General features: G+C 42.4%; 2 protein-coding genes across 4 annotated transcripts in view; one reads left to right on the top strand and one right to left on the bottom strand.

Annotated features, from left to right (window-relative positions):
* Positions 1-5055, top strand: part of CCDC93 (coiled-coil domain containing 93) — a 94379-nt gene extending 89324 nt beyond the window's left edge. For all 3 annotated transcript variants that reach the window (XM_050751713.1, XM_050751715.1, XM_050751714.1), the window contains exon 24: positions 230-5055. In XM_050751713.1, coding sequence (XP_050607670.1) covers positions 230-283 — 54 coding nt within the window. In that variant the 3' untranslated portion in view covers positions 284-5055. The remainder of the gene's footprint in view (positions 1-229) is intronic.
* A 6476-nt stretch (positions 5056-11531) lies between these two features.
* Positions 11532-27151, bottom strand: part of LOC126932644 (5-hydroxytryptamine receptor 5B-like) — a 40867-nt gene continuing 25247 nt past the window's right edge. The window contains 2 exon segments of the mRNA XM_050751716.1: positions 11532-11797; positions 11800-11866. Coding sequence (XP_050607673.1) covers positions 11532-11797; positions 11800-11866 — 333 coding nt within the window.

Raw genomic sequence — 27151 nt, 5'->3', positions numbered from 1 at the left:
CATCCTGTTTTCAGTCTGACAGCCCAGAAATGGAGCATCATTATAGTTATTTTGGTGTTGATGTCATAGGTCATCAGGAAGCTTCACCATGCTGGCGGCAGCATGCCAAGAGACTGGGTTGGCCAGGATATGTCTCCCATAGGGATATGGGAAGGGCACTGAGACCATCTTGGCCTCACATGGGCGCTAATGTAGTCACCACTCTCTCTCTACTCTGCTTCTCCTCCAGGAGGGCCGCAAGAATGAGATGCTGCTGTCCAAGGTGAAAGCGAAGGCCTCCTGAACATCCCCAGCCATGGTTGTATGTCATTGATTTTACTTTTAAGCACCGTGTATCAACTACAAGATCATGAAATGGTTCTGAAAGCGACAGTAGAGAGATGCAGGTGTAATGGTTTCAACAACCTGGATGTTTTCTTTCTCCTCTTTGCTTCCATTCATCTCTGTTGGCTGCTGTTGATGGAATCAGACCGTAAACATGTGGCTTGGATAACACCCGTCATCCTGTGAAGAATGTCGGCAGTACTTTTCTCTGTTGATCAACTTTTATGTCTCCAGTAACATTGCACTTACAAAGGTACCTGTATTTGTGTGGACTCTGAATAAAGAAGAATTCATTTGTTTAGCAAGTATTAATTGAGCACCCACTGAGAAATAAGCACTGAGGAAGATTCAGAGACATGTAAAACAGAGTTCCTACTGCACAGGCACCCAGCAGGTGGCCCAGGGAGGCAGATACACAGCACACTTGACCACAGAACTGGACCATCTGAGATGTTTTTCAGCAAAGAGAAGGCATGTAGCTGAAATGATCAGCCCATGTAGTGTTGGTCACTTGGGCCTTTCACCTGCCATGGTACCTTTTGTTCCCAGCTCCTCCAGGTGCCAACCAGCAGGCTTGGTGACAGCAACTGGAATGAAAATTCAGTATCATTTTCATTTTTATACGTTACTCAGGTTTATTTCTCAGAAAATTGAAAACAGACCTTGTGCTGAGGACACTTCAATAAAAATTACACCTTCCCCTGCCCCAATGTTCATTTGAGTCACAGCATGCAGAGGGGCTGTGCATCCCCCTCATTGAAGGCACATTCGATGAGGCTACACTGCAGATGGGTCATGATCTGAGCCAGGAGAGAGAGAGAGACACTGTTCCCTGCACTCAAGGCAAGTAGGGTGTCAGGAGGAAGAGCAGTGGGGTTTGCAGAGATCCAGGGAAACTTCCTGGAGGAGGCAGCATTTGGGCCCAATCTAAAGGGAGAATTGGATGTTGACAGGCAGGAAGATTGTTTTAAATGAAAATACGCTATGATTAAAAACCCAAGAGGATGCAGAGGAGTGCAAGGCATGCGTATTGGGAAAGGAGGGGATAAAGTGGTCTCTTCAGGAGGCTTCAGAGACCCATCTAGGAAGTAGGGCTGAGACTAGACTTTGGAGGGCCTTGGAAGGGCAGCTGATGGTTGACTTTAATCCTTGGAAATAACCAGTGCAGATCAGACACGGAGCTCCTGCTGCCCTGGTCCTCAGGAGTCTGGTAACTCAGTCATGTTCAGTAGGTTTCTGCTCCATTCTGCATAAATCTTGCAAACATACTAGGTGGCAGGTTTGGACAGTAAGCTTGACACAAAAGCTTAAACATGTCAAGCAACTGGAGCATTCAGCAGCCACAGAAATGTGTTCATTTTTAGTTCCCTAATGGATGTGATTAAGCAGGGCCGACATGTACAGATTCAAAAACACACACACGTGCTGGATTAAAAACAGCCACTGGTTTCAGTGCCAGGGCCAGCAAGGCCTGCCTGAGCCAGGGGGAAGCAGCAGCTTGCAAATAGAAACTGCCACGTGAGGGCGCTGCTTGGGCCATGTGCAGCTCCGCCTCAGCTGGGCCCTGAGCCGCGGTCATGTGGGGGTTTTGAAGGGCTGGGTGAAGTTGAAGCAGTAATTGCAAAAGAACAGGTGGCACTTTGAGGGCAGGGGAAGGAGACAGAATTTTGACTGCGTTTGAAATTATTTCAGTCAGGGAAACATCTGCGTTATCTTGTTAAGCAGCTTGTAGGCCCACCCCTGGCTAACTGAACTTTGTGAGCAGTTGGGGCAGTTATTCGAATATTTGTCCACAGATGGTAGGGAGGCAGATGACATTTTGGGGTTACTGGAGTCCACCTCTGTGCTCATGGGGAGAGTACGGCATGATTAATCCAAAGCAGCCAGTAATTCTGTTTGAAAGTGCAGGCATTTATTTTGAGCTGTGTTTCACAGGAGTTTCATTTGGTTTGGTTTTGGTATAGAGAGGTGTCCATAGATCTCTATTCCCTTTTTTTTTATCCACAGGGCCTACTACGGATGAATCAGTTTCTGTTGCCTGAATACACTTTGAATTAGGCTACAGAAGCCAGTTTGAGCTCAGATTTCACACTTGCTGCAGGCAACCCTCAGTGTGGACAGTGTCTTCTGAGTAATTAGGATATGACTTTATAGTGAAGCCATACAGGCTAAGGAGATGCCTCAAGGCCCCTGATCATTTCAGAAACCACCTGGAGAGCCAGCAGGGGTCTTCCCAGGGCTATGGCTCTCTGTATGCCTAGACATAGTGTGGCATTATGCTCTAAGCCCACAGGCTTCTCCAGAGTTAAAAGGAAGCAAGAACATCCTTAAGTTACTTTTGTAAAATGTGCGCTTCAGGAGGAACCAGGTTTCCCCAGGAGGGACAGGCGCCCTGCTCAGTCAGCACAGGGAGTTGCTAGCGGGCAGGCTGCACAGTGCTGTGGAGTCTCCGCCAGCCTCTGGGTTGGGGGCTCCTTCCCACTACGTGCTTCTTAAGGAGTGCCTGGGACTGCTCTGCTTAAGCCGCAATCAGAGCTGTTGTGAGCAGGACAAGATTGGGTGATCGCAAGGTGCGTGGGGAGATGCTATTTTGATATCTTTGACCTGTGCTCTGTCTCTACTGGATGACTGGGGTTAGCTAACACCACTGGAGGGAGATGCAGAGTGTTAAACAGTCGTCAGAGTCACGCTGAGGGGTTTTTTAACAGAGGACAAATTCCCAGTTTGTCAAGCGTATCTCTGTTAGAGTCTGAAGTTCATCGTTTTAATGGTTCTAGCTCGTAGCCCTTACATATTTTCAGGATAGCTGGGTCCTGCCAGTGTCCGCTGAGTCTGTCAGCACAACCAGAAGGCCCGGGCATGGGAAGCATTCTCTGACAACACCGAGCCCTTGGGACCTCCTGAAACCTTGAGCAGAGGCTGGAGAAGCCTTCAGACCGTCCTTTCACTACCTCACCAAGTGTCATGCCTGGGACCTCAGACATCAGGGTTGTGATGTCGATGTCAGGCCCAAGTCACGTCTCTAGTGACCGAAGCAGACCTGCCTGAAAGGGTACTCTGAACAGTGAGCCCTGGCCATAACCTGTGCCCTCATATTTCTGCTGCCTCAGATGGTCTTGTTCGCCCACTCTGTAGGTGACTGATGATCACCCTAAAGGGGAGGTAGGCATCTAACAGTAGCACAGTTACTTTGAGCCTGACCCCTTGCTCTGAAGTGCAGATGCTGAGTTGACACATGCACTGAGGAAGAACACTTTAAGGAAGCACTTTATGATTTACTCATGGCTGGTGTTGGCCTCAAGGTAAAAGAACATCTTAATGCAGAACAGTACAACAAAGTGCCCCATAGGATGGGTGCCATCGTCTGTCCCCGTGGTTGGGATTCCCAAGGAAAGTGCCTTGTTCCGTGCATCTTCAGAATCCCCCACGCCCTCTCTTGATCCTTTTCATGAAGTCCACGGCATTCCTTCTATGACAGGCTGAAGATGCATTGTAAAAGGTAGTGCTATAGTAGTATTCCCACTTCTCACAATAAATGTGCAAAACTCCTGGAGGATTTGGTGCCCGATCTACAGCATACTTGACAACACGGGGAATACCGTGGATGCTCCACACCAGCCTTACATCCGTCCCCCAAATGTGCGGAACTCATGCCTGCCCAGGGCCACCGGGCCTGGCCCTGGGCAACAAAAGGAAGGGCCTGTCTTACCACAGTCTCCCCAGCATCTAGCTCAGGGTAGATGACTGACTGGGAAATTCCGGTTGGATAAAATGGCTTTTCCACATGGCAACTTTGCATCTCTATTAGCAAAATTTAGATTGAACCTCTCCTCTACTTGATGCTTAGTTTGAGGACAGGTAAACAGTTTTCACAACTTTAGAGGGTCTTAGAGTGTGTTATACAGTAACCTTGAAGTTTGAGATGAAACAAGGTGTCAGAGCTTTTGAATCTTTCAAAGGAATTGCCTTTTACAGATTTTTTTTTTTTTAATTCCCCAAGAAGGGAAAAAGAGAGGGAAGAACTACAGTAATGTTAGAGATAAGGTATGTTTCGGCTCAAAATGTGTCATGAATCTAAAGGTAACTTGATGGGTAGAAAGGTCTCAGCCATGTGAACCAGGAAGTGGGAGCACAGTGCAAGGCTGTGGGTGGCAGCACTAGATACAGTGGTGGCAGGAGTGTGACACGTAGGCACTCCACGGGGGACAGCCAGACAGTGTCTGTCAGAAGTGCAAATGCATCAGCTTTTTGAACTAAGAATTGTACCTGTGTACAAGGGTTTTTGTTGAAACACTGTAATAGCAAAAAGTTGGAGAGTGCCACCAGTATAGGGGAATGCTTAAATACATTATGACCAGCTTAAACAATGGAATAGTTTGCAGAAACTTAAAACAGTGGATCCTGTGTGTGTGTACTACCATAGAATGGTCCCCAAGATGCATGATTAAGTGGGGGAAAAAAGAAGCCCATGGTATCTTAATGTTTGGAATGGAGAAAAATGTGTAGATGTATGTGTGTGCGTATGTTTTCACACAGACATATACACATGTATATCATATGTCTGCCTGCATACGCCTAGGATTTCTCTGGGAGGATACCCAGCAATCCAGCAGCCTGATTGCCTCTGGGAAGAGGGGTGGGAATGACTTTTCAATGTACACCTTTTGTACCTTTTGAATTTTGTACCATGTACATGTATTATCTATTAAAAAAATAGTTTTTAATTTTTAATTTGGTTTACTTTTCTTAAAACAATAGAACCAAAATGGAAGAAAATTCTGATTCACTAAATCTGCTTTCTTAAAGATAAAGCCTTTGATTCAAAAGTAGTGAGACTCTTTCTTGGGTCTTGCGGCAGTGGGCCATACAAAGGGGGGTGTCCTTTTCCGGTAGAACAGAATGGGGCAGCGAAGCAGGGGCTGGCTCTCCTCACACTCTGGGAGCATGTTGGGTCAGCAGCGGGAGGGATGGGGACGGGGAAATGGATGGTGACATGACTAATCCCTGGGACAGATGGGCTGCTGCAGGGTTCCCTCCATCTCACAAACATCACAGTGCAACCCTGGTCCTCTGACTTTTGGAGCACAAAAGATAGGCATACCTCTGAGTCATGATTCCAGGGGGGCTGTTAACATCCTCCCGAAGCCGTGCCCGTCTTGTGTGGAAACCTGCTGTGGGTGATCCTTCTCCACCCCTGCCTTCTTTTAAAAACCAACACAACTCTGGTTTTGTCCAGCTCCGAGGTGGCTGTGTGTCAGCCCCAGGAGAGGAACATGACAGCCGTTCCAGTCGGGAATCTTACTTCTGTTGGCCAACTGCTGGTTTGCAGATGGTTTGCGGACGGTTTGCGGATGGATGTCTAAGCCAGTTATGGCCAGTTTAGGGGAGACTGCTGAACTTCTTGGAAAGATTTCACCCATCTTGAGACCATGAAAAGAGACATCCCAACGCACTGAGGTTGGCAGAGGGAAAAGGTGGAAAGAGCCTGGCTCTCCGAACACATGACAAGCCTCTCAGCCACGCTGCGGCCCACCTGCTTCCATATTCTTGTTCCATGAGAAAAATGAACCTCTGTTAGCTTGTGCATTCGACCAACAAATACTTGAGTTTCTTCTATGTGTCAGGCCCTGAGAATACAGCAGTAAAAAAAGCAGACAAAAGAACCTGCCTTCTTGGAGCTACCCTCCAGCGGAAAAAACATACGAACCAGATAACTATGTAAATATTGGCATGTGGTGCTTCAATGTGCTGATTAAAGCAAGGAAGAGTATCAGGAGTGTCTGGCTTGGTGGCGGTTGCAATTTTATATTGAGAAGTGAAGGAAGGCCTCACTCACTGACTAGTGAGGGACTGAGTATATAGATACCTGTGTAAAGAACATTCCAGGCACAGGGGATAGCAAGTGTAAAGGCCCTCAGGTAGGAGCATACCCAGCAGGTGAGTTTGAGGAACATGAAGGGGAACTGTGTGGGGAGCCACTGGAGGGTTTTGGAGAAGGAAATCAATGCGATCTGGGTTCATTTTTTTGTTTGTTCTGAGATGGTGTTTCACTCTCGTTGCCCAGGCTGGAGTGCAATGGCACAATCTTGGCTCACCACAACCTCCACCTCCTGGGTTCAAGCAGTTCTCCTGCCTCAGCCTCCCGAGTAGCTGGGATTACAGGCATGTGCCACCACACCTGGCTACTTTTATATTTTTAGTAGAGATGGGGTTTCTCCACATTGGTCAGGCTGGTCTCGAACTCCTGACCTCAGCTGATCCATCCGCCTCAGCCTCCCAAAGTGCTGGGAGTATAGGCGTGAGCCACCGTGCCCAACCAATCTCTTCATTTTAATAGGCATCCCTACACTGAGTGCGGTGGCTCATGCCTGTAATCCCAGTACTTTGGGAGGCCGAGAAGGGGAGATCGCTTGAGCCCAGGAGTTCAAGACTAGCCTGGGCAATATGGCAAAACCCCATCTTTACTAAAAATACAAAAAATTAGCCAGGCGTGGTGGAGCACAACTGTAGTCCAAGCTACTCAGGAGGCAGAGGTGGGAGGATGGGTTGAGCCTGGGAAGTCAAGGCTGCAGAGAGGCATGATCACGCCACTACACTCCGGCCTGGGCGACAGAGTAAGACTGTCAAAAAAAAAAAAAAAAGGATCCCTCTGGAGGCTGTGTTGACTATGGGGAGGGCAGGGCATACAGGGCATACTCCAGATTTAAATATAACTAAAATGAAAGTTTTATGAGATAATACTTCCCCTTTTAATACAACACTCTGATTTTTTTTTTCCTGTTTTGAAAATGCTGAGCATTGAAGTGCTGCTTTCCATCATCCCGTCGTAGCAGATGCCTTTTTATGGCAGGTGAAATGTACTTTCCCTTGACTTTGGGCTTTTGCTTGTCCTATGGGTTGTTAGCTGACTTGATACAAGTTTTGAAAGTATGCTTGCACAGATGGGTTTACCTTCTTGCCCTTCTCTCTTGAGAAGTACCCTGTTGGCCCAAGGACAGGATGAAGGACAAATAGAGCAGGCCTAGACACAACCTGCAGCTTGAAACCAAGCCCAGAAGAGCCCTGCCTTAGATCAGTGAAATCCCAGCCAACTCAGGCATATAAGCAAGAAATAAAGATTTGCTGTGTACCACCGAGACTTCATAGTAATTGCACACGACTATTGAGAATGCAGCTGATTGAGCAAACCCCAAACTGGTTTTATGATAGGTTGTGACCTGGAGTTGAAAAGATACCTCTCCACACCACTCAGGTGAGGGGCCAGAAGAGCAGCCTTCTGGGAATGGGACCTACATGTGGAATAGACGCTCACAGAGCACAGCCATTGTAAGAATCCAAGTTCGCTCAGACAAGGCCAGGCACGGTAGCTCATGCCTATAATCCCAGCACTTTGGGAAGCCAAAGTGTGAGGACTGCGTGAGGCCAGGAGTTCAAGACCAGCCTGGGCAACATAGGAAGATCCTGTTTCTACACCAAAAAAGTTAAAAAAAAAAAAAAAAAAATCCCTCAGATATGCCTGAAGAAACATGGAGGCCATATTCAAAGGGAGAAAAGTAGCATACTTCATGTGTTATAGATGACCAAATTAATAAAGCTCTTCCATTAGCCACATCCATCCTATAGACCTGGAACTTTGTGCAATTAAATTGTGACACCTTAGTGATAACTTAGAAAATAAATCCACACATGGCCGGGCGCAGTGGCTCAAACCTGTAATCTCAGCACTTTGGGAGGGCGAGGAGGGCGGATCACGAGGTCAGGAGATCAGGACCATCCTGGCAAACACGGTGTAAACGCTGCCTCTACTAAAAACAAAAAAAAATTAGCCAGACATGGAGGTGGGTGCCTGTAGTCCCAGCTACTGGGGAGGCTGAGGCAGGAGAATGGCGTGAACCCAGGAGGCGGAGCTTGCAGTGAGCCCAGATCGCGCCACTGCACTGCAGCCTGGGCGACAGAGCGAGACTCCATTTCAAAAAAATAAATAAATAAATAAAGGAAAGAAAGAAAATAAATCCACACAGGGGAGAGATGAATTCCTCTAACAGCCTCCCAACTCCATCTTAGTTATGTTCTATAGGCAAAGGGGATGGAGGGAGAACAGAGACATTACACTTACCAAGGATGTTCCTAGAATGTTAATTGGAAATCAGATGTGTTTTTGTCACTAGAATTCCATTTCATATACTCTGAATTAAAAGGAATCATAAGTCAATCATAAGTCATCATAAGTCAATTTATGATGATTGCATAAAGTCAATCATCAACTAATCCGTTTCAGGAATTCAACATTTTATAATTATTGTGAGCAGTTGAAGAAGGCTTACTAACTGAAGAAAAGTTTGAAGTCTAAAATGTCCAGCAGAAGTTGCCACCAAATTGGCAAGCAAATAGTTTTCTGTTAAGGAAATCTAAACATAAATGTGATTCCTTCTGCCCGGGATGCTTCCATAATGAGAGTACGTTAAGTCAAAGCCCCTGCCAAATAAACAATAAACGCACACTATCCAATAGCAAGAGTAAACCAAAAAATTCTACAGGTGCCTACCCAACCACACCCAGACTCTCCTTGAAACCTTATTCCTGGAATCCAACTAGAATAATGCAAGAGGATTCACTATATCAGGTGTAGTCTGCAAAGGCTCATGTGGATCTCATGCTGCAAAATGCAAGCCACAGTTGAAACATGGAGTCTAGTCAGGTTTCTGTTAGGTTCCTTTCATCTTTCTCATGTTTGGAAACAGGCAGACTTGAGTCCAAATACCTGTCTGCTATGTATTCACTCTGTGACCATGGGCAAGCTACTCACCCTTTTAGAATATAGTTAGTGAGGACTATATTTACCTTATAGAGTGAATGGAGGAGTGAGTGATCATTTATATTTAAAACCCAGTACAACAGCTATGCATGATGGGTGCTCAATAAACAGTACTTTTAAAATTTATTCCCGAATGTGCATTTTATGAAGGGAGAGATGGGGAGATTATTAATACCCCCTATTATCCTTCAGTCAATGAGGGAAGATTCTCAGTAGACCCAAGATTGAGCTCTGACTCTTAAAAGACAACAATGATGGATGACTAAGTGTATCATTTGGTAACTACATACCTGTTCCACCTCCTCCAGGTTGTCAGTCACCTGCTTATTAATTTCTTCCCTGCCTTAATTCACGAGATATGAGGTGGCTTGTAGGAAACAAGCAGAACAACAGTAAACTATAAACTGAACATAAAACACTAGGATAGGGAAATCTAAAATTGGAATTATAGACTGGCTGGAAACATTATACACAAATAAGTAGGCTACTGGGTTTTATATAAATTCCAGAGTTAAGCCAACAATTTGGTTCTGGGCTTCTTCCTCATCAAAATGAAAATGGAAACACAGTCAATTAATAATCCTCATTGTCATGAAAAGAAAACATGACTTCACAAAGAATGTAATAGGATGATTAACTGCATCCTTATATGAAATGCACTGATGAGTTTTATAAAAATATTTCCTGTATCTTCCAATGAAAAAGAACAGAATTCCAAAACACAACTCCAAGAAGGCTGTCCAGGGTACCACACTAATTACCTTCCTGATGCCCAGTCTCTAGCAACAATGGAATGGTTGGACCATGTATTCTTCCCAGACTCTTCAGAATTCCCTCATTTAACAGGGTTGGTACCTATGAGAACTGGAACTGTATATGGCTTGAGGTTATACTGGTGCACGATCCACAATTGCAAAAATACAAATTGTTGAGAAAACAAGTGTTTGTAACTCATTTTACAACACAACTGATCTGACTCAAATGACCTGCACTAATATGAGGCTATTTCTAGTCCTTTTCTCACAATGTATATATTCATACATCTTACTGCAGAAATACTCAATTATTGATTACATGCTGCTGTCCTAGACCCAGTCAGGGGTGTTTTCTAATGTATGGACTATACCATAAATGTTTATATACTATATATGCCTTTCTAAAACCCCCAAAAAAATAATTCTGGATTCTGAAACACATCTGGTCCCAAAGACTTTGGAAAAGGAACTATGGACCTGTATTCTCTAATAAACCTTAAAATACTGGTACGATTTAGCGTAAGGGTGAAGAATATCTGTATAACTCAGATATGAAATGAACCACTGGTGGAGCAGATCCTTTGTACAAATTAAAAAGCCTAATCAATAGGCAGCTATTCTGCCTCCAAAATGAGGTAAACTGGGACCAAGATGATGTAGTCCATGCCTTGGATTCCTATACATCTGGGCCACATTTAACATTTTCTGGAAGGCCATGAGTCACTATGGCAGTTTTGGGTGGGGGTGAGGGGTTGTTGGTTTTGAATCCTACAATAGGCATCATTTTTCCTATCTCGGTGTCATATGCAGGTATGTGTCCACCATAAGAATGATTCTGAGTCTAGGAATGAATTACCTGGCAAGCTTTAAAAAACACTGTTGCCTGGGCTTTCACCTCCCAGAAATACCAATTTAGTTGGCCTAAAGAGCAACCTGAATATCCAGAAGTATCTCTCACTGATGATAAGAAAGTCATCTAGACAACTGAAGAGATGGATTACCAGACCTCTTCTTTGAGAGCCTGATGCAGTAGGTATGGTTTGCACTGAACATCTTTTTTTTAAAGCAAAACTTCAGGGATCCTCATCTTCTCACAAATTGGCATACACTATCCTGTTGGGGAAGCGTAAGAGCCTGGGGAAGATAAGCTAAGTAACGTGAATAAAAGAGGTAGAGAGGGCTCTTCCACAAAGGAGAAAGTCTTCTGAGTGAGCCACCAAACACACCACTGGGGCCATGTGCTGAGAATAGCCCTCTGAGGAATATACTATTGACAAAAGAAAAGCAAATCAGCTTCAACTCTTGCGTTAATTTTAAATAATCAACAGTAGCTGCCTAGAGTGCTGTCCTGGAAAGGATTCTGAGACCAGGTTCCTGCTCAGTGGGGAGCCAAGCCATGACCAATTGGCAATGTCTGCCATGCACATGGGAAGAAGGCATAGTTACAACATCTGCCAGACCTATGCTGTCTTTCTTGAGAGCCTTGGCGCTGCTGCTTCTACAGTCCAAGTCCAATGGTATAACTCTCAAGACAGCATTAGCACTCAGCTGTGGAGAGAAGGATCTCAGATCACTGATGAAAAAGTCCAAGTTTCCTTCCTCCTTACAATCTACCCACGTCTCTCTAATCCCTGTGTTCATCTCTGCTTAGTAAAGAGGCTCTTGAAGGCATTGTTGTAGTTCCTGTTAAAAGCTGTGTAAATCAGGGGGTTGAAGAAAGAATTGGAGTAGCCAAGCCACAGAAATATGCTTTTCCAAATGGAGGGCAGGCTGCAGGCACAGAGTGGACTGATGAGCTCCGTCAGGAAGAAGGGGATCCAGCACAGCACAAACACGCCAATCAGAATTCCCACCATCATGGTTGCTCGCTTCTCCTTCTGCTCCCGCCAGGAGTCTCCCTCGCCTGGAAGGCCACCGTTGCTCTGCAATGTGCCGTGAACACCATTTCGGCCTCATCAGGTGCTTCCTTTACCTTGCAACAAAGAAAATCCCAGCACTTTGGGAGGCCGAGACGGGCGGATCACGAGGTCAGGAGATCGAGACCATCCTGGCTAACACGGTGAAACCCCCTCTCTACTAAAAAATACAAAAAACTAGCCGGGCGAGGTGGCGGGCGCCTGTAGTCCCAGCTACTCGGGAGGCTGAGGCAGGAGAATGGCGTGAACCCGGGAGGCGGAGCTTGCAGTGAGCTGAGATCCGGCCACTGCACTCCAGCCTGGGCGACAGAGCGAGACTCCGTCTCAAAAAAAAAAAAAAAAAAGAAAAGAAAAGAAAAAAAAAGAAAATAATGGAATTAAAAAATAAAACAGAAAAACAAGGAAGAAGCTGAACAAACCAGAAAGACAACAACTCCTCTTAGACTTGTCAGAGAAGTGAGATCACAGGGCTAAATGCTGCTCCAAAAATGGTCAGGTGAATATAGAGCATCACCACTTACCAGAGCAAAAACCCACAACCAGAAACTTCTGCAGGAACCAGTGCTGGGGTAAGAAAATGTAAGCTCTAAATTGACAAATTGCCGGAGGCTCAGTGTGGAAAAAATCTGACAGTTAAAAAATCCAGGAAGACTTAGTCATGGAGTGGGGTAGAGGGTAGAGGTGTACATTTTTATGTTTTATTGTTTCCAGGGTCTCTATCAAGTCCTCACAGTAAATACTGGAGAAAAATCACCTTGTGCTTTTGGCAAGGGGAAGGGAAAGGAATCCATTTTGAAATATGCCAAACTATTCTGTTCTTTTTTTCTTTTTTTTTTTTTTTTTTTTTTTTAGAGGCGGAGTCTTCACTCTGTCCCCCAGGCTGGAGTGCAGTGGCACCATCTTGGCTCACTGCAAGCTCCGCCTCCCGGGTTCGCGCCATTCTCCTGCCTCAGCCTCCCGAGTAGCTGGGACTACAGGCGCCCGCCACCGCGCCCGGCTAATTTTTTGTATTTTAGTAGAGACGGGGTTTCACCATGTTAGCCAGGATGGTCTCCATCTCCTGACCATCTCCTGACCTCGTGATCCGCTCGCCTCAGCCTCCCAAAGTGCAGGGATTACAGGCGTGAGCCACCGCGCCCGGCCAACCATTCTGTTCTTAATAGGGCCTATCCTCATGAGATTAACTTACCAGAGCCTAACCTGAGGGCTTTTATCAGAGCCCAGTCTACCTGGAGGAAGGGAAATACCCACCTCCAGTCCCCTGTAGCCATCCTGCCCCACCTAAGGGGGAAGTAGGACTGAGAAGCACTAGTGAAGTTTACAGTCCAGGCACACAGGCTAAAAAACAACTGAGACCTAATCACAGGACTACAGAACACTTCCCCTTCTCCCATACCTCACCACCATATTAACTAAAGGTCCATCTACCACAGTTCCTTTTACCCAGTGCATCATGTCTACCTTTCAACAAAAAAAATTACAAAGCACACTAAAAGGCAAACAACACAGTTTGAAAAGACTGAACAAGCATGAAACCAGTCATAGATGGCTATGATGTGAGAATTATCAGACAAGGAATTTTTTTAAAACTATGATTAATAACAGCTTTAAAATAAAAAGAAGACAACATGCAAGAAAGATGAGTAATGTAAAGCAAAGAAATTGAAATTCTAAAAAAAGAATTTTTTAAATGTTAGATATCAAAACACCAACAGAAATGAAGTTTCCCTTTCATAGGTTCATTAGTAGACTGGGCACAGATGAGGAAGGAATCTCTGAACTTCAGGATATGGCATTAGAAACTTTTGAAACCAAAACACAAATAGAAAAAAAAGATGTATAAAAATAGAATAGTCCAGAGTGGTGAGACAACTATAAAAGTTGTAAATACACTTAATGAGAATACCAGAAGGAGAACAAAAGGAATATAAGCAGTATTTGAAGCAATGATGACTGAGAATGTCCCCTAGTTAATATCAGACACCAAGCCACAGACCCAAGGAGGTTAAAGAAGAATAAATACCGGATATAAAATACAGACACCTAGGCATGTCATATTTAAACTTGAGAAAAGCAAAAATAAAGACAAAAATCTTGGAAGAAGCCAAAGGGAAAACCTATAGATAGCAAAGATATCCATTACATCCAGCTTCTCTTCAGAAACCATACAAGCAAGAAGAGTGTGAAGTAAAATGTTTAAAGCATTGAGAGAAAAAAAAATCCACCAACCTAGAATTCTATATCTTGGAAAATTATCCTTTAAAAATGAAGGAGAAAAAAAAAAACATTTATCAGACAAAAATCGAGGGAATTTGTTGCCAGTAGACCTGCCTTGGAAGAAGTGTTAAAGGAAGTTCTTCAGAAAAGGAAAATTATATATCAGAAACTCAGATTTGTGTAAAGAAAGGAAGAGCATCAGATAATTAATAAGTAAAGATAGAATAAAGACTTTTATTTTTCTTATTTGATCTAACAAGTTCAAAAAATAATAGCAACAATGTATTTGAAGATATATATATACATACACACACAAACACACTTATGTAAGCTATATGTAAGTGAAATGAATGATAGCAAGATACAAGAAATGGGAGTGAGGGATTAGAATTATTGTGTTATTATGAGGTATGTGTTCTACCCATGAAATAATATAGTGTTATTTGAAAATGGACCTGGATTAGTTGTAAATGTGTATTGCAAACTCAAGGGTCAACCACTAAAAAAAAAGTGAAGAAGTGTAACTAATATGCTAAAAAAGGAGAGAGAAATGAAATAATATTCTCAATTAAAACTATAAAGGGCAGAGCTGTACACAGTGGCACAGACCTATAATCCCAGCTACTCAGGAGGCTGAGGCAGGAGGATTGCTTCAGGCTCAAGAGTTTGAGAACAGCCTGGGCAACATAACAAAATAAACAAACAAACAAGAAACCTACAAGGGGCAGAAAAAGAGTGCAAGAGAAAAATAGGAACAAAGAAAAAAGACAACAAATAGGAAACAGTAACAAAAATGGTAAATATTTATTTATGTCAGTAATCACCCCAAACATCATTGGTCTGAAGGCACCAACTAAAAGAGATTGTCACAGTGAGTCATAAAACAAGATAACTATATGTTGTCTACAAGAAACCCACTTTAAACATAAAGACACATATAGATTAAATGTAAAGGGATGGAAAAAGATATACCATGCTAACACTAATCAAAAGAAAGAGGGAGTAGCTAATTTCATTTCAGGCAGAGCAAACTTCAAAGCAAAGAAAGTTATCAGAGACAGAGGGGAACATTACACAATGATAAAGTCAGTACTCCAAGAAGACATAACAATTTTTAATGTGTACGTGCTTAAAAACAGAACCAAAACATATGAGGCAAAAACTGATAGAACTGCAAGAAGGAACAGATGACTTCATTATTATAGTTGGAGACTTCAACACTTCTGTATGATAAATGGACAAATAGAGCAGGTAGAAAATCATTAAAGACATAGTTGAACTCAACAACACCATCAGTCACGTAATATAATTGACATCTATAGACTACACAGCCTACAACAGTAGATTATACATTCCTCTCAAGCTCACCTAGAACATTCACCAAGGCAGACCACATTTGGCCATAAAACACACTTTAACAAATTTAAAAGAAGAGAAAGCATACAAAGTCTGGCTTTTTTTCTTTCTTTCTTTCACAAAAAGAATAGAAAATCCTCAAATACTTGGAAACTTAAAAAACACTTTGAAATAGCACATGGGTCAAAGAAAAAAATTGATGAAAATTTTAAAATATTTTCAAGTAAATGAAAATGAAAACAAACATCAAAATTTGTGTGATGCTGCAAAATAGTACTTAGATGAAAATTTATAACACTTTATATATTTATATATATATTAGAATAAACATCTAAAATCATTAATCTAAGCTTTCACCTGAGGAAACTGATGAAAAAAAGGGCAAATTAAATCCAAAATAAGCAGAAGAAAAATAAAAATTAGAGCAGAAATCAACGTGTGAAAACAGGAAATCCATAGAGAAGACCAATGAAACCAAAAGCAGGTTCTTTGAATAAATAAATAAAATTAATAAACTCTAGCCAGGCTAAGAAAAAATCTACCAAATTATAATACCAGAAATGAAAGAGGAGATAACACTATAGATCCCATGGACATTAAATGGACAAAGGAGGCTGGGCATGGTGGCTCAAGCCTGTAATCCCAACACTTTGGGAGGCCAAGGCAGGTGGATCACAAGGTCAGGAGTTCGAGACCAGTCTGGCCAACATGGTGAAGCCCCATCTCTACTAAAAATACAAAAATTAGCTGGCTGTGGTGGCGTGTGCCTGTAATCCCAGCTACTCAGGAGGCTGAGACAGGAGAATCATTTGAACCCAGGAGGTAGAGGTTGCAGTGAGCTGAGATCATGCCACTGCACTCCAGCCTGGGTGACAGAGCAAGACTCCATCTCAGGATTAAAAAAAAAAAAAAAAAAAAAAAAAAAAGACAATGGATTGCTGTGAACAACTCTATGCTCACAAATTTGATAACGTAGATTAAATGGACCAATCCCTTCAAAGACACAAGCTTGAGAGACATAAGCCGCCAAAACTCACACAAGAAGAAATAGAAAATCTGAATAGGCCCATAGCTACTAAATATAGTGAATTAATAATTAATAACCTTTCAAAACAGAGAACACCAAGCCCAGATTGATTCACTGGAAAACTCCGTTAAACATTTTAAGGAAGAAATTATACCAATTCTCAACAATCTCTTTCAGGAAATACAAACTGAAGGGAATACTTTCTAACACATTCTGTGGGGCAACATTATCCTAATACCCAAATCAGCCAAGGACAGTAAAACTACAGATCAGTATCTCATGAACATGGATACAAAAATTCTCAACAAATATTACCAAATTAATCCAACAATGTACAAAAGAAAATTATACACCACAATCAAGTGGAATTTATCCTAGGTATGCAATTCTTGTTCAACATTCAAAAATCAATTAATATAATCTGGCACATCAATAGGCTAAAAAAGAAAAAAATGTATAATAGTAATAGATACAAAAACAACATTTTTACAAAATCCAACACCTACTCATGATTTAAAAAAAAAAAAAAAAAAAAAAACTCTTAAGTAGGAATAGAGGTAGGGGGACTTCATCAACTTGATACGGAATATCTACCAAAAAATCTACAGCTGCCATCACACTTAATGATGAGAAACTCAAAGCTTCTCACTGAGGTCAGGGATAGGCAGGGATGTCCCTCCTCACCACTGCTTTTCAGGATCATATTCAAAAGTCCTAACTAATGCAATAAGACAAGAAAAGGAAATAAAAAGTGTACAGATTGGGAAGGAAGAAATAAAACTGCCTTTTTCTCACAGATCACATGATTATCTATGTAGAAAATCTGAAAGAATCAACCAAAAAAAAACACCCTTGGAACTATTATAATAAGTGATTATAGCAGGATTGCCGGATACAGAGTTAATACAAAAAAAAAATTGAACATTTTCTTGTATACTAACAATGCACAAGTAAAAATGATGCCATTTACATTAGCATCTGAAAAATGAAATAGGCATAAATCTAACAAAATATGTAGAAGATCTTTATAGCAGCATGATTTATCATCCTTTGGGTATATACCCAGTAATGGGATGGCTGGGTCATATGGTACATCTAGTTCTAGATCCTTGAGGAATCGCCATACTGTTTTCCATAATGGTTGAACTAGTTTAAAATCCCACCAACAGTGTAAAAGTGTTCCTATTTCTCCACATCCTCTCCAGCACCTGTTGTTTCCTGACTTTTTAATGATCGCCATTCTAACTGGTGTGAGATGGTATCTCATTGTGGTTTTGATTTGCATTTCTCTGATGGCCAGTGATGATGAGCATTTTTTCATGTGTCTGTTGGCTGTATGAATGTCTTCTTTTGAGAAATGTCTGTTCATATCTTTTGCCCACTTTTTGATGGGGTTGTTTGTTTTTTTTCTTGTAAATTTGTTTGAGTTCTTTGTAGGTTCTGGATACTAGCCCTTTGTCAGATGAGTAGATTGCAAAAATTTTCTCCCATTCTGTAGGTTGCCTGTTCACTCTGATGGTAGTTTCTTTTGCTGTGCAGAAGCTCTTTAGTTTAATGAGATCCCATTTGTCAATTTTGGCTTTTGCTGCCGTTGCTTTTGGTGTTTTAGACATGAAGTCTTTGCCCATGCCTATGTCCTGAATGGTACTACCTAGGTTTTCCTCTAGGAATTTTATGGTATTAGGTCTAACATTTAAGTCTCTAATCCATCCTGAATTAATTTTTGCATAAGGAGTAAGGAAAGGATCCAGTTTCAGCTTTCTACTTATGGCTAGCCAATTTTCCCAGCACCATTGATTAAATAGGGAATCCTTTCCCCATTTCTTGTTTCTCTCAGGTTTGTCAAAGATCAGATGGCTGTAGATGTGTGGTATTATTTCTGAGGACTCTGTTCTGTTCCATTGGTCTATATCTCTGTTTTGGTACCAGTGTCATGCTGTTTTGGTGACTGTAGCCTTGTAGTATAGTTTGAAGTCAGGTAGCGTGATGCCTCCAGCTTTGTTCTTTTGACTTAGGATTGTCTTGGCAATGCAGGCTCTTTTTTGGTTCCATATGAACCTTAAAGCACTTTTTTCCAATTCTGTGAAGAAACTCGTTGGTAGCTTGATGGGGATGGCATTGAATCTATAAATAACCTTGGGCAGTATGGCCATTTTCACAATATTGATTCTTCCTATCCATGAGCATGGTATGTTCTTCCATTTGTTTGTGTCCTCTTTGATTTCACTGAGCAGTGGTTTGTAGTTCTCCTTGAAGAGGTCCTTAACATCCCTTGTCAGTTGGATTCCTAGGTATTTTATTCTCTTTTGAGCAATTGTGAATGGAAGTTCATTCATGATTTGGCTCTCTGTTTGTCTGTTACTGGTGTATAGGAATGCTTGTGATTTTTGCACATTAATTTTGTATCCTGAGACTTTGCTGAACTTGCTTATCAGCTTAAGGAGATTTTGGGCTGAGACAATGGGGTTTTCTAAATATACAATCATGTCATCTGCAAAGAGGGACAATTTGACTTCTTCTTTTCCTAACTGAATACCCTTGATTTCTTTCTCTTGCCTGATTGCCCTAGCCAGAACTTCCAACACTATGTTGAATAGGAGTGGTGACAGAGGGCATCCCTGTCTTGTGCCAGTTTTCAAAGGGAATTTTTCCAGTTTTTGCCCATTCAGTATGATATTGGCTGTGGGTTTGTCATAAATAGCTCTTATTATTTTGAGGTACGTTCCATCAATACCGAATTTATTGAGCGTTTTTAGCATGAAGGCTGTTGAATTTTGTCAAAAGCCTTTTCTGCATCTATTGAGATAATCATGTGGTTTTTGTCTTTGGTTCTGTTTATATGCTGGATTATGTTTATTGATTTGCGAATGTTGAACCAGCCTTGCATCCCAGGGATGAAGCCCACTTGATCATGGTGGATAAGCTTTTTGATGTGCTGCTGAATCTGGTTTGCCAGTATTTTATTAAGGATTTTTGCATCGATGTTCATCAGGGATATTGGTCTAAAATTCTCTTTTTTTGTTGTGTCTCTGCCAGGCTTTGGTATCAGGATGATGTTGGCCTGATAAAATGAGTTAGGGAGGATTCCCTCTTTTTCTATTGATTGGAATAGTTTCAGAAGGAATGGTACCAGCTCCTCCTTGTACCTCTGGTAGAATTCAGCTGTGAATCCATCTGGTCCTGGACTTTTTTTGGTTGGTAGGCTATTAATTATTGCCTCAATTTCAGAGCCTGCTATTTGTCTATTCCGGGATTCAACTTCTTCCTGGTTTAGTCTTGGAAGAGTGTAAGTGTCCAGGAAATTATCCATTTCTTCTAGATTTTCTAGTTTATTTGCGTAGAGGTGTTTATAGTATTCTCTGATGGTAGTTTGTATTTCTGTGGGGTTGGTGGTGATATCCCCTTTATCATTTTTTATTGCGTCTATTTGATTCTTCTCTCTTTTCAAGAAAATGTGGCACATATACACCATGGAATACTATGCAGCCATAAAAAAGGATGAGTTTGTGTCCTTTGTAGGGACATGGATGCAGCTGGAAACCATCATTCTTAGCAAACTATCACAAGAACAGAAAACCAAACACCGCATGTTCTCACTCATAGGTGGGAACTGAACAATGAGATCACTTGGACTCGGGAAGGGGAACATCACACACCGGGGCCTATAATGGGGAGGGGGGAGGGGGGAGGGATTGCATTGGGAGTTATACCTGATGTAAATGACGAGTTGATGGGTGCTCACGAGTTGATGGGTACAGCACAGCAACATGGCACAAGTATACATATGTAACAAACCTGCACGTTATGCACATGTACCCTAGAACTTAAAGTATAATAATAATAAAAAATAAATTAAAAAAAAAAGAAAAAAAATATGTAGAAGATCTGTATGAAGAAAACTGTAAGACTCTAATGAAATAAATCAAAGAACCACATAAATTGAGATATTCTTGTTCATGGATGGGAAGACTCAGTCATGTCAAGATGTGAGTTCTTTCCAATTTGATTCAATGCAGTTCTGATCAAAACTTCAGGAAGTTATTTTGTGGATATTGACAAACTAATTCTAAAGTTTATGTGGAGAAGCAAAAGACCTAGAATAGCCAACACAATATTGAAGGAAAAGAATTTTGGAGGATTAATACTACTTGACTTGAGGACATACTATAAAGCTTCAGCAAGTAAGACGGTGGCATTGGTGAAAAAATAGTGACAATAGATCAATAGAACAGAAATGAGAGCCCAGAAATAGACCCACATAAATACAGTCAACTGACCTTTGATGAAGGAGGAAAGGCAATAAACAATAGAGAAAAGATCGTCTGCTCAACAAATAGTGCTTTAACAACTAGATATTCATAGGAAAAGAAAAATTAATCTAGAACTAGACCTTACACCCTTCACAAAAATTAACTGCAAATGGATCATAGGCTAAATGTAAAATGTGAATCTATGAAACTCCTAAAAGATAGCATAGGAAAAAAAAATTAGATGACCTTGGGTTTGGTGATGACTTCTCAGATGCAATACTAAAGGCGCAATCCAGTAAAGAAAGAATTGACATGCTAGACTTCATCAAAAACAACAACAAAAATCTGCTCTGTAAAAGACACTGACAAGAGGATCGAAAGATAAGCCGCAGTCTAGGAGAAAATATTTGCAAAAGACTTATCAGATAAAATACTGTTATCCAAAATACACAAAGAACTCTTAAAATTCAATGAGTATGAACAACCCATTTAAAAAATGGGCCAGAAACCTTAATAGACACCTCAAAGAAGATATACAGATGGCATAAAAACATTTGAAAAGGTGTTCCACGGCATATGTCATCAGGGAAACAGCAAACTAAAACAGTGAGATACCACTACACACCTACTAGAATAGTCAAAATCCAGAATGCTGACGGCACCAAACACTGGTGAGGATGTGGAGCAACAGGAACCCTCATTTATTGCTGGTGGGAATGGAAAATGGTACAGCCACCTTGGAAGACTCTTTTGTGACTTCTTACAAAACTCAGCATACTCTTACCATACAATGCAGCAATCATGATCCTTGGTATTGACCCAAAGGAGTTGAAAACAATATCCACACAAAAACCTGCACACAGAGGTTTATGGCAGTGCAGCTTTATTTGTAATTGCCAAAACATATGGAAGCAACCAAGATGCCCTTCAGTAAGTGGATGGATAAACTGTGGTACATCCAGACAGTGAAATATTATTCAGTGTCAAACAGAAAAGAGCTATCAAGCCATGGGAAGGCAATGAGAAAACTACATATTACTCAGTAAAAAGAAAAGCAAATCTGAAAAGGGTACATACTGTATTATTCCAATTATATGGCATTCTGGAAAAGGCAAAACGACTGAGACAATAAAGAGTCAGTGGTTGCTAGAGGTTGGGATGAGTAAGCAAAGCATAAAGGATTTTTAGGGCAGAAAAACTACTCTGTAGGATACTACAGTGGTGGATACATATCGTTATACATTTGTCCAAACCTACAGAATGTGAACACAAAGAGTGAACACTCATGTAAACTATGGACTTTTCATGATAATTATTGTCACTGTCAATGTGGGTTTGTCAATTTTAACAAATGCGCTGCTATGGTGTGGGATGTTGATGGTGGGGGAGGTTGTATGTGTGTGGAGGTGGGGAGTATATGGCAATTCTCTTTTTACTTTCCATTCAATTTTGCTGGGAACCTAAAACTTCTATAAAAAATTAACTTTATTAATTTAAGTAAATAAGTAAAATATAGTACTTATCATGAGCTCAGATGCATTCAGGGTGGTATGGCCATAGACAAACTATAATACTGTATGAATAAAGTAATGGGAGGTTACTCCAGTCTTGTCCAGAACCTCTCCTCCAACTTCATTCAAAAGGCATTTATACCATAACCCATCAAACAATGTTAAGTGAAAAGGTTACTGAAACTGTAGGTTAAAATAATATCCAAAGATTCGTCAAGGAGAGAGAATGATGGTCCCCATGACCTCAAATAATATGATATAAACAGGAAGGGGGGCGAGTAAGAGCGGGAGCCTTGGTGTCAGACCCAGGCTGGAGTCCCAGCACCACAGGGAAAGCTCGTCTCCCTTTCTGAGCCCGTTTCTCCAGCTGCAATGCTGGGTGATGAAAATCCTCTCCCCAGCTAAGGATGTCCTGCCAATGAATTGAGAATGCCTGACTGGGCCCAGCACTACTGCCTGGCATATGTATTCACCTATTCTGTACATATGGAGTGGGCTTGAGGCTGGGACTAGGACCACTAATAGAACAAACCTCATCTTGCCCCTCAAAAAGGTTACAGCTAGACAGACAGTCTGTAAACATGAATATTGCAAGAGATTGTATAATCACTGTGGTAAACAGATTCAGTTTAAATTAGGTGATAATTCTACACTGTCCAGCTTTATAAAAAGAAAACTGACTGTAAATGCCTTTGTGATCATAACTACCTTCCAATTAAGGAGCCTCAGGCATTACTCTCCACACCTTTCACCTCCACTTGTTGGTTAACTCCTGTTTACCTTTTCGGTCTCAGGTTAAAGACCACCAGTCCTCCCAGAGCCATCTTCCCTGATCCTCCAAAGTCAACCATGGCTCCCTGTTTGGTGCCATGTTTGCCTTTTTTTTTTTTTTGAGGCGGAGTCTAGCTCTGTCGCCCAGGCTGGAGTGCGGTCGCCTGATCTCCACTCACTGCAAGCTCCGTCCCCCGGGTTCACACCATTCTCCTGCCTCAGCCCCCCCGAGTAGCTGGGACTACAGGCACCCACCACCACGCCCGGCTAATTGTTTTTGTATTTTTAGTAGAGACGGGGTTTCACAGTGTTTGCCAGGATGGTCTCAATCTCCTGACCTCGTGATCCACCCGCCTTGGCCTCCCAAAGTACTGGAATTACAGGTGTGAGCCACCGTGCCCGGCTTTTTTCTTCTTTTGCAGTGATTTGTGTGACTATTTGCCTGATGTCTGGCTCTCCCATCCCAGGTCAAGCTGAAAAAAGGCAGTGTCTTCCTAGTATATTACCTACCTGGCAACAGCACTGGCACCCAGTGGGTGCCCAGCAAATATCTATCACTAATGATGTATTGTTGCAGCAGAGTGACCTGCATCTGTGTTTCTCTTCCTCCTCGGAATGCTGCCAGGGATGGCCTCAGGTACTCTGCCCGTACAAACACAGAGCCTCCCAGCAATGACTGTGTCTAGCTTTTCTGAGGCACAACTGGAAGCAACTATCAGGAAGACCACTCAGCTGTGGGCACTTGACCTTGTTCATGGCTGACACACTTGCCTCCTCTCACCTGCATCAGGGTGGCCAAAGCTAAGTGAGTGCAAGGGGCTCTGGTGTCCTGGCTTTCACAAGCTCAAGACTCCTCGTTCTCAATGCTACCTTCAGATTCTGCATCTTCTGCTACTCCCCCCAGCACTCCCTGGATCTATTTGTGTTGTGCTGAACCCTTATTAACTTCAGCTGGGAAGGCACGAGGTTCAAGAGACTGAAGAAGAGACCAACAGCCAGCAAACGAGACATGGGGTTTTATCAAGGGCTTACATACAGGGGAGAGAGTCCGGTGGTGGTGGGCTGGGCAGGAGAACTATCTTGCCTTCAGAGGCGAGCTGGACAAGAAAACTGCAACCTCTTGCAAACAGCATGTAGTTTATATTGCATTTTCACTTAACACCCTCCTCTTAACAACCTCCACCTGGAAACCTTCATGTAACCCAAAACTCAGGGCCTGAATCCCCTGTATGGCCCATGTCCCACAGGATGCGATGGGACAGGGGTTCAGCTGTCCCTCAGAGACAAGGAACAAATCTGCAGGTTGGCTACTGCTGGACTCCCTAGCTCAAAACACATTCAGGTGCATCTGCCATACAGGGTCATTCTATGGGCATGCTTAAGTTACTGTATCAGATGCGTTTACCCTACAATTTGGAAAATCATTCAGCCAGTTCGAAAACAGATCATGGAGATGAGGACAGAAAGTCCTTTCTTTTGCCACTATACATCCAGCATCCTTCCCACCTGCCACTTGGAGGGAAAGAGAACAAACAGTATCCCCCTCATCTGGGATGGCAAACACATACTCTCTGAAGAGGCAGCTGAGAACTGGCCTGCCCGCCAGAGACCCCCTTTAATGACCCATTCCAAGGTTTCCCAGTCCCCAGGCAGTGGGAGCTGCACGTCACCTTTTCCATTTACAAGAGGTAATACTGACACATCCACATTCTTGTAGACTCTCATCTAGTCACCAGAGGAAGTCTGAATGACAAAACGTGGCATCCTGAAATCAGCCCATGAATATTTAGCAGTCCCTTGTTAGGAGAGAAAAAACATCATCAGAGCATGAGAGGAAGTGGAAGGTAATTTTGTTGTTATTTTTCTCCCACTAAGCTCATTAATGGGCACTTTTCCAGCCGTTTTTCTGCTGACTTAAATGACCTTCCAGGCACTTGAGTTCCTCCACTGTGTAATGAAATTCCAAATCCTGGTTAAGCTATTAGAGTAAGGAAATTGATGGGGTAAGTTCAGTTCAAAGAAATCCTGGGGGAAGAGAAACAGAAAAGGCAAGTCTGATTAAAGTTCATTTAAAACACACTGGGCTCCCTGTAATCCCAGCACTTTGGGAGGCCGAGGCGGGCGGATCACAAGGTCAGGAGATCGAGACCACAGTGAAACCCCGTCTCTACTAAAAATACAAAAAATTAGCCGGGCGCGGTGGCGGGCGCCTGTAGTCCCAGCTACTCAGGAGGCTGAGGCAGGAGAATGGCGGGAACCCGGGAGGCGGAGCTTGCAGTGAGCCGAGATCGCGCCACTGCACTCCAGCCTGGGCAACAGCGTGAGACTCCGTCTCAAAAAAAAAAAAAAAAAAAAAAAACACACTGGGCTCTACCACTGTAGCACTGAGCAGGGTCCACCTGTGGTCCGTCAAGATGTCTGTTTGCTAGAAGACCTGTGTTCACAGCTTTTCAGCCTGAGCCTGGTACAATCTGGGCAGAGTGATGCTGGAAGGCAATGGAATCTTTCCAGAAACAGCTTCAAAGAAAACAAGCCAACTGTGGGTGATTATTATTTTTGTGTGTTTGTTTTTTTTTGTTTTTTGGTTTTTTTTTTTTTGCTAGGTGACGACTAACTTGGTTTTTTTCAGTTCAATGGGTAATGTCTCTTAGGAAACCCAACAGAAATGAACAAGAAGCAGTATAACTCCTGGGAAACTGCTATGAAACAGACACTGTGCTACATCCCTGCAATGGATGACTTTCATTCTTCCTCACACCAGCCCCTTAAGGGATTATATTATCATCCCCACTTCACAGCTGAGAAACCACTATGAAAGGTTAGATACCATTGTCCGAAGTCACACAGTTGCTTATTGTTAGAGCTGAAAGTGAAACTTGTGTCATTTGAAGGAGAGTCCACACTCTTAACCCCTACATGTTACTCTGCATCTTTGAGTAAAAGTGATTGATCTGAATGGGTCCCTATGGAATCTATTTTAAGGGTCATATTTATGTTGGGGAGCTTGCAGAATGAGCATCTGTGGCTCCTCAGGCAATTTCTGGGGCTTCTAGCAACCAGCTCTGGGGGCACCCAGAGTGTCCCTCTTTCCTCTTGTCTCTCCTCAGCCTTTGGCCCTCAATGCCCCTCTGCACACCTGTCTGATGACCACTCATGCTCAAGAGGCCTCTGACCCTGGAGTTAGAATCCGCTCATTGGGAAGGTGAGAATACAAATGGTTGAATCCACACAACCAGTACTACCTGGCACTTTCTGGTCCTGTTGTACAAGCAGGGATGCTCTGAATACAGAGGCTGGAGAGAGGGAACGCTATAAACAATGCCACACATGCAGGGAAAGGTAGAACCAAGGTACCTGTCCAGTCTCTGTGATTCCAGGACCACAGGGTTTCTTTCTGCCATGCTAAAACATGACCTAAAAGATAAGCTCACCTAAATGTCTTTATAGAGTCTAGGGCTTTTCCATTCAAAATTAACTAGGAATCAAATCTGTCAGACAACAAATGCTCAGACCTGGATTGATCACCTACTGTATGCATAGGGACAATGTACTGAAATTTCTCATGAGGTCTCAATTTTAAATATTCTGTCCCACTATTCCCATAAGTACTCTGATAGCAGGGCATGAATTTGAAGAAGTCATTCAGAATATTGTGTCATGACCAACACTCTACAAGGGTAGGGACCTTGAGTGTTCTGTCCACTGAAGAATCCCTAGCACCTAGTGTGATATACGGTATACAGTAAATACTCAATAAACATCTATTGAATAAAGAAATGCTAGGGGAGACAATTGTCTTGCGAGTTTCTTGCATTCCTGCACATTTTGCTAGCAAAGATTCTAGCAGCCTTTGTTATAAACCAGTTTTTCAAGGATGTTTGTAGAGCAAACAGCTCTGGAAGATAGAGACACTATCTCCCAGTGGAAGAGAGGCTAAACTTGCTTGCAACCCATTATAAAAGATTCAGGCTTCTTTTATAATGTAAGAAATATGTAATATAATAATACAAAAAATAAGAACAGAAGGAAGGCTTGTTTACTGTCCAACAGCAGGCAAAAGAGATTCGGGTTCCCTAATCTAGGAGTTCTCTTCTGTGATGCAAATCCGTCAGAACCATCCACATCACTCCTGTGGGACTTTGAATGAAAGGGGAACTGATCCATAGCTGAGGCTCACACTGTGTAATAAAGTCTTTCAATTCCAACCCA

This window comes from Macaca thibetana, chromosome 12 (genome assembly GCF_024542745.1).
Source record: "Macaca thibetana thibetana isolate TM-01 chromosome 12, ASM2454274v1, whole genome shotgun sequence".
NCBI classification, from domain to species: Eukaryota; Metazoa; Chordata; class Mammalia; order Primates; family Cercopithecidae; genus Macaca; species Macaca thibetana.
The sequence above is the reverse complement of the archived record's forward strand: the minus strand, read 5'-3'. Positions and strand labels throughout refer to the sequence as shown.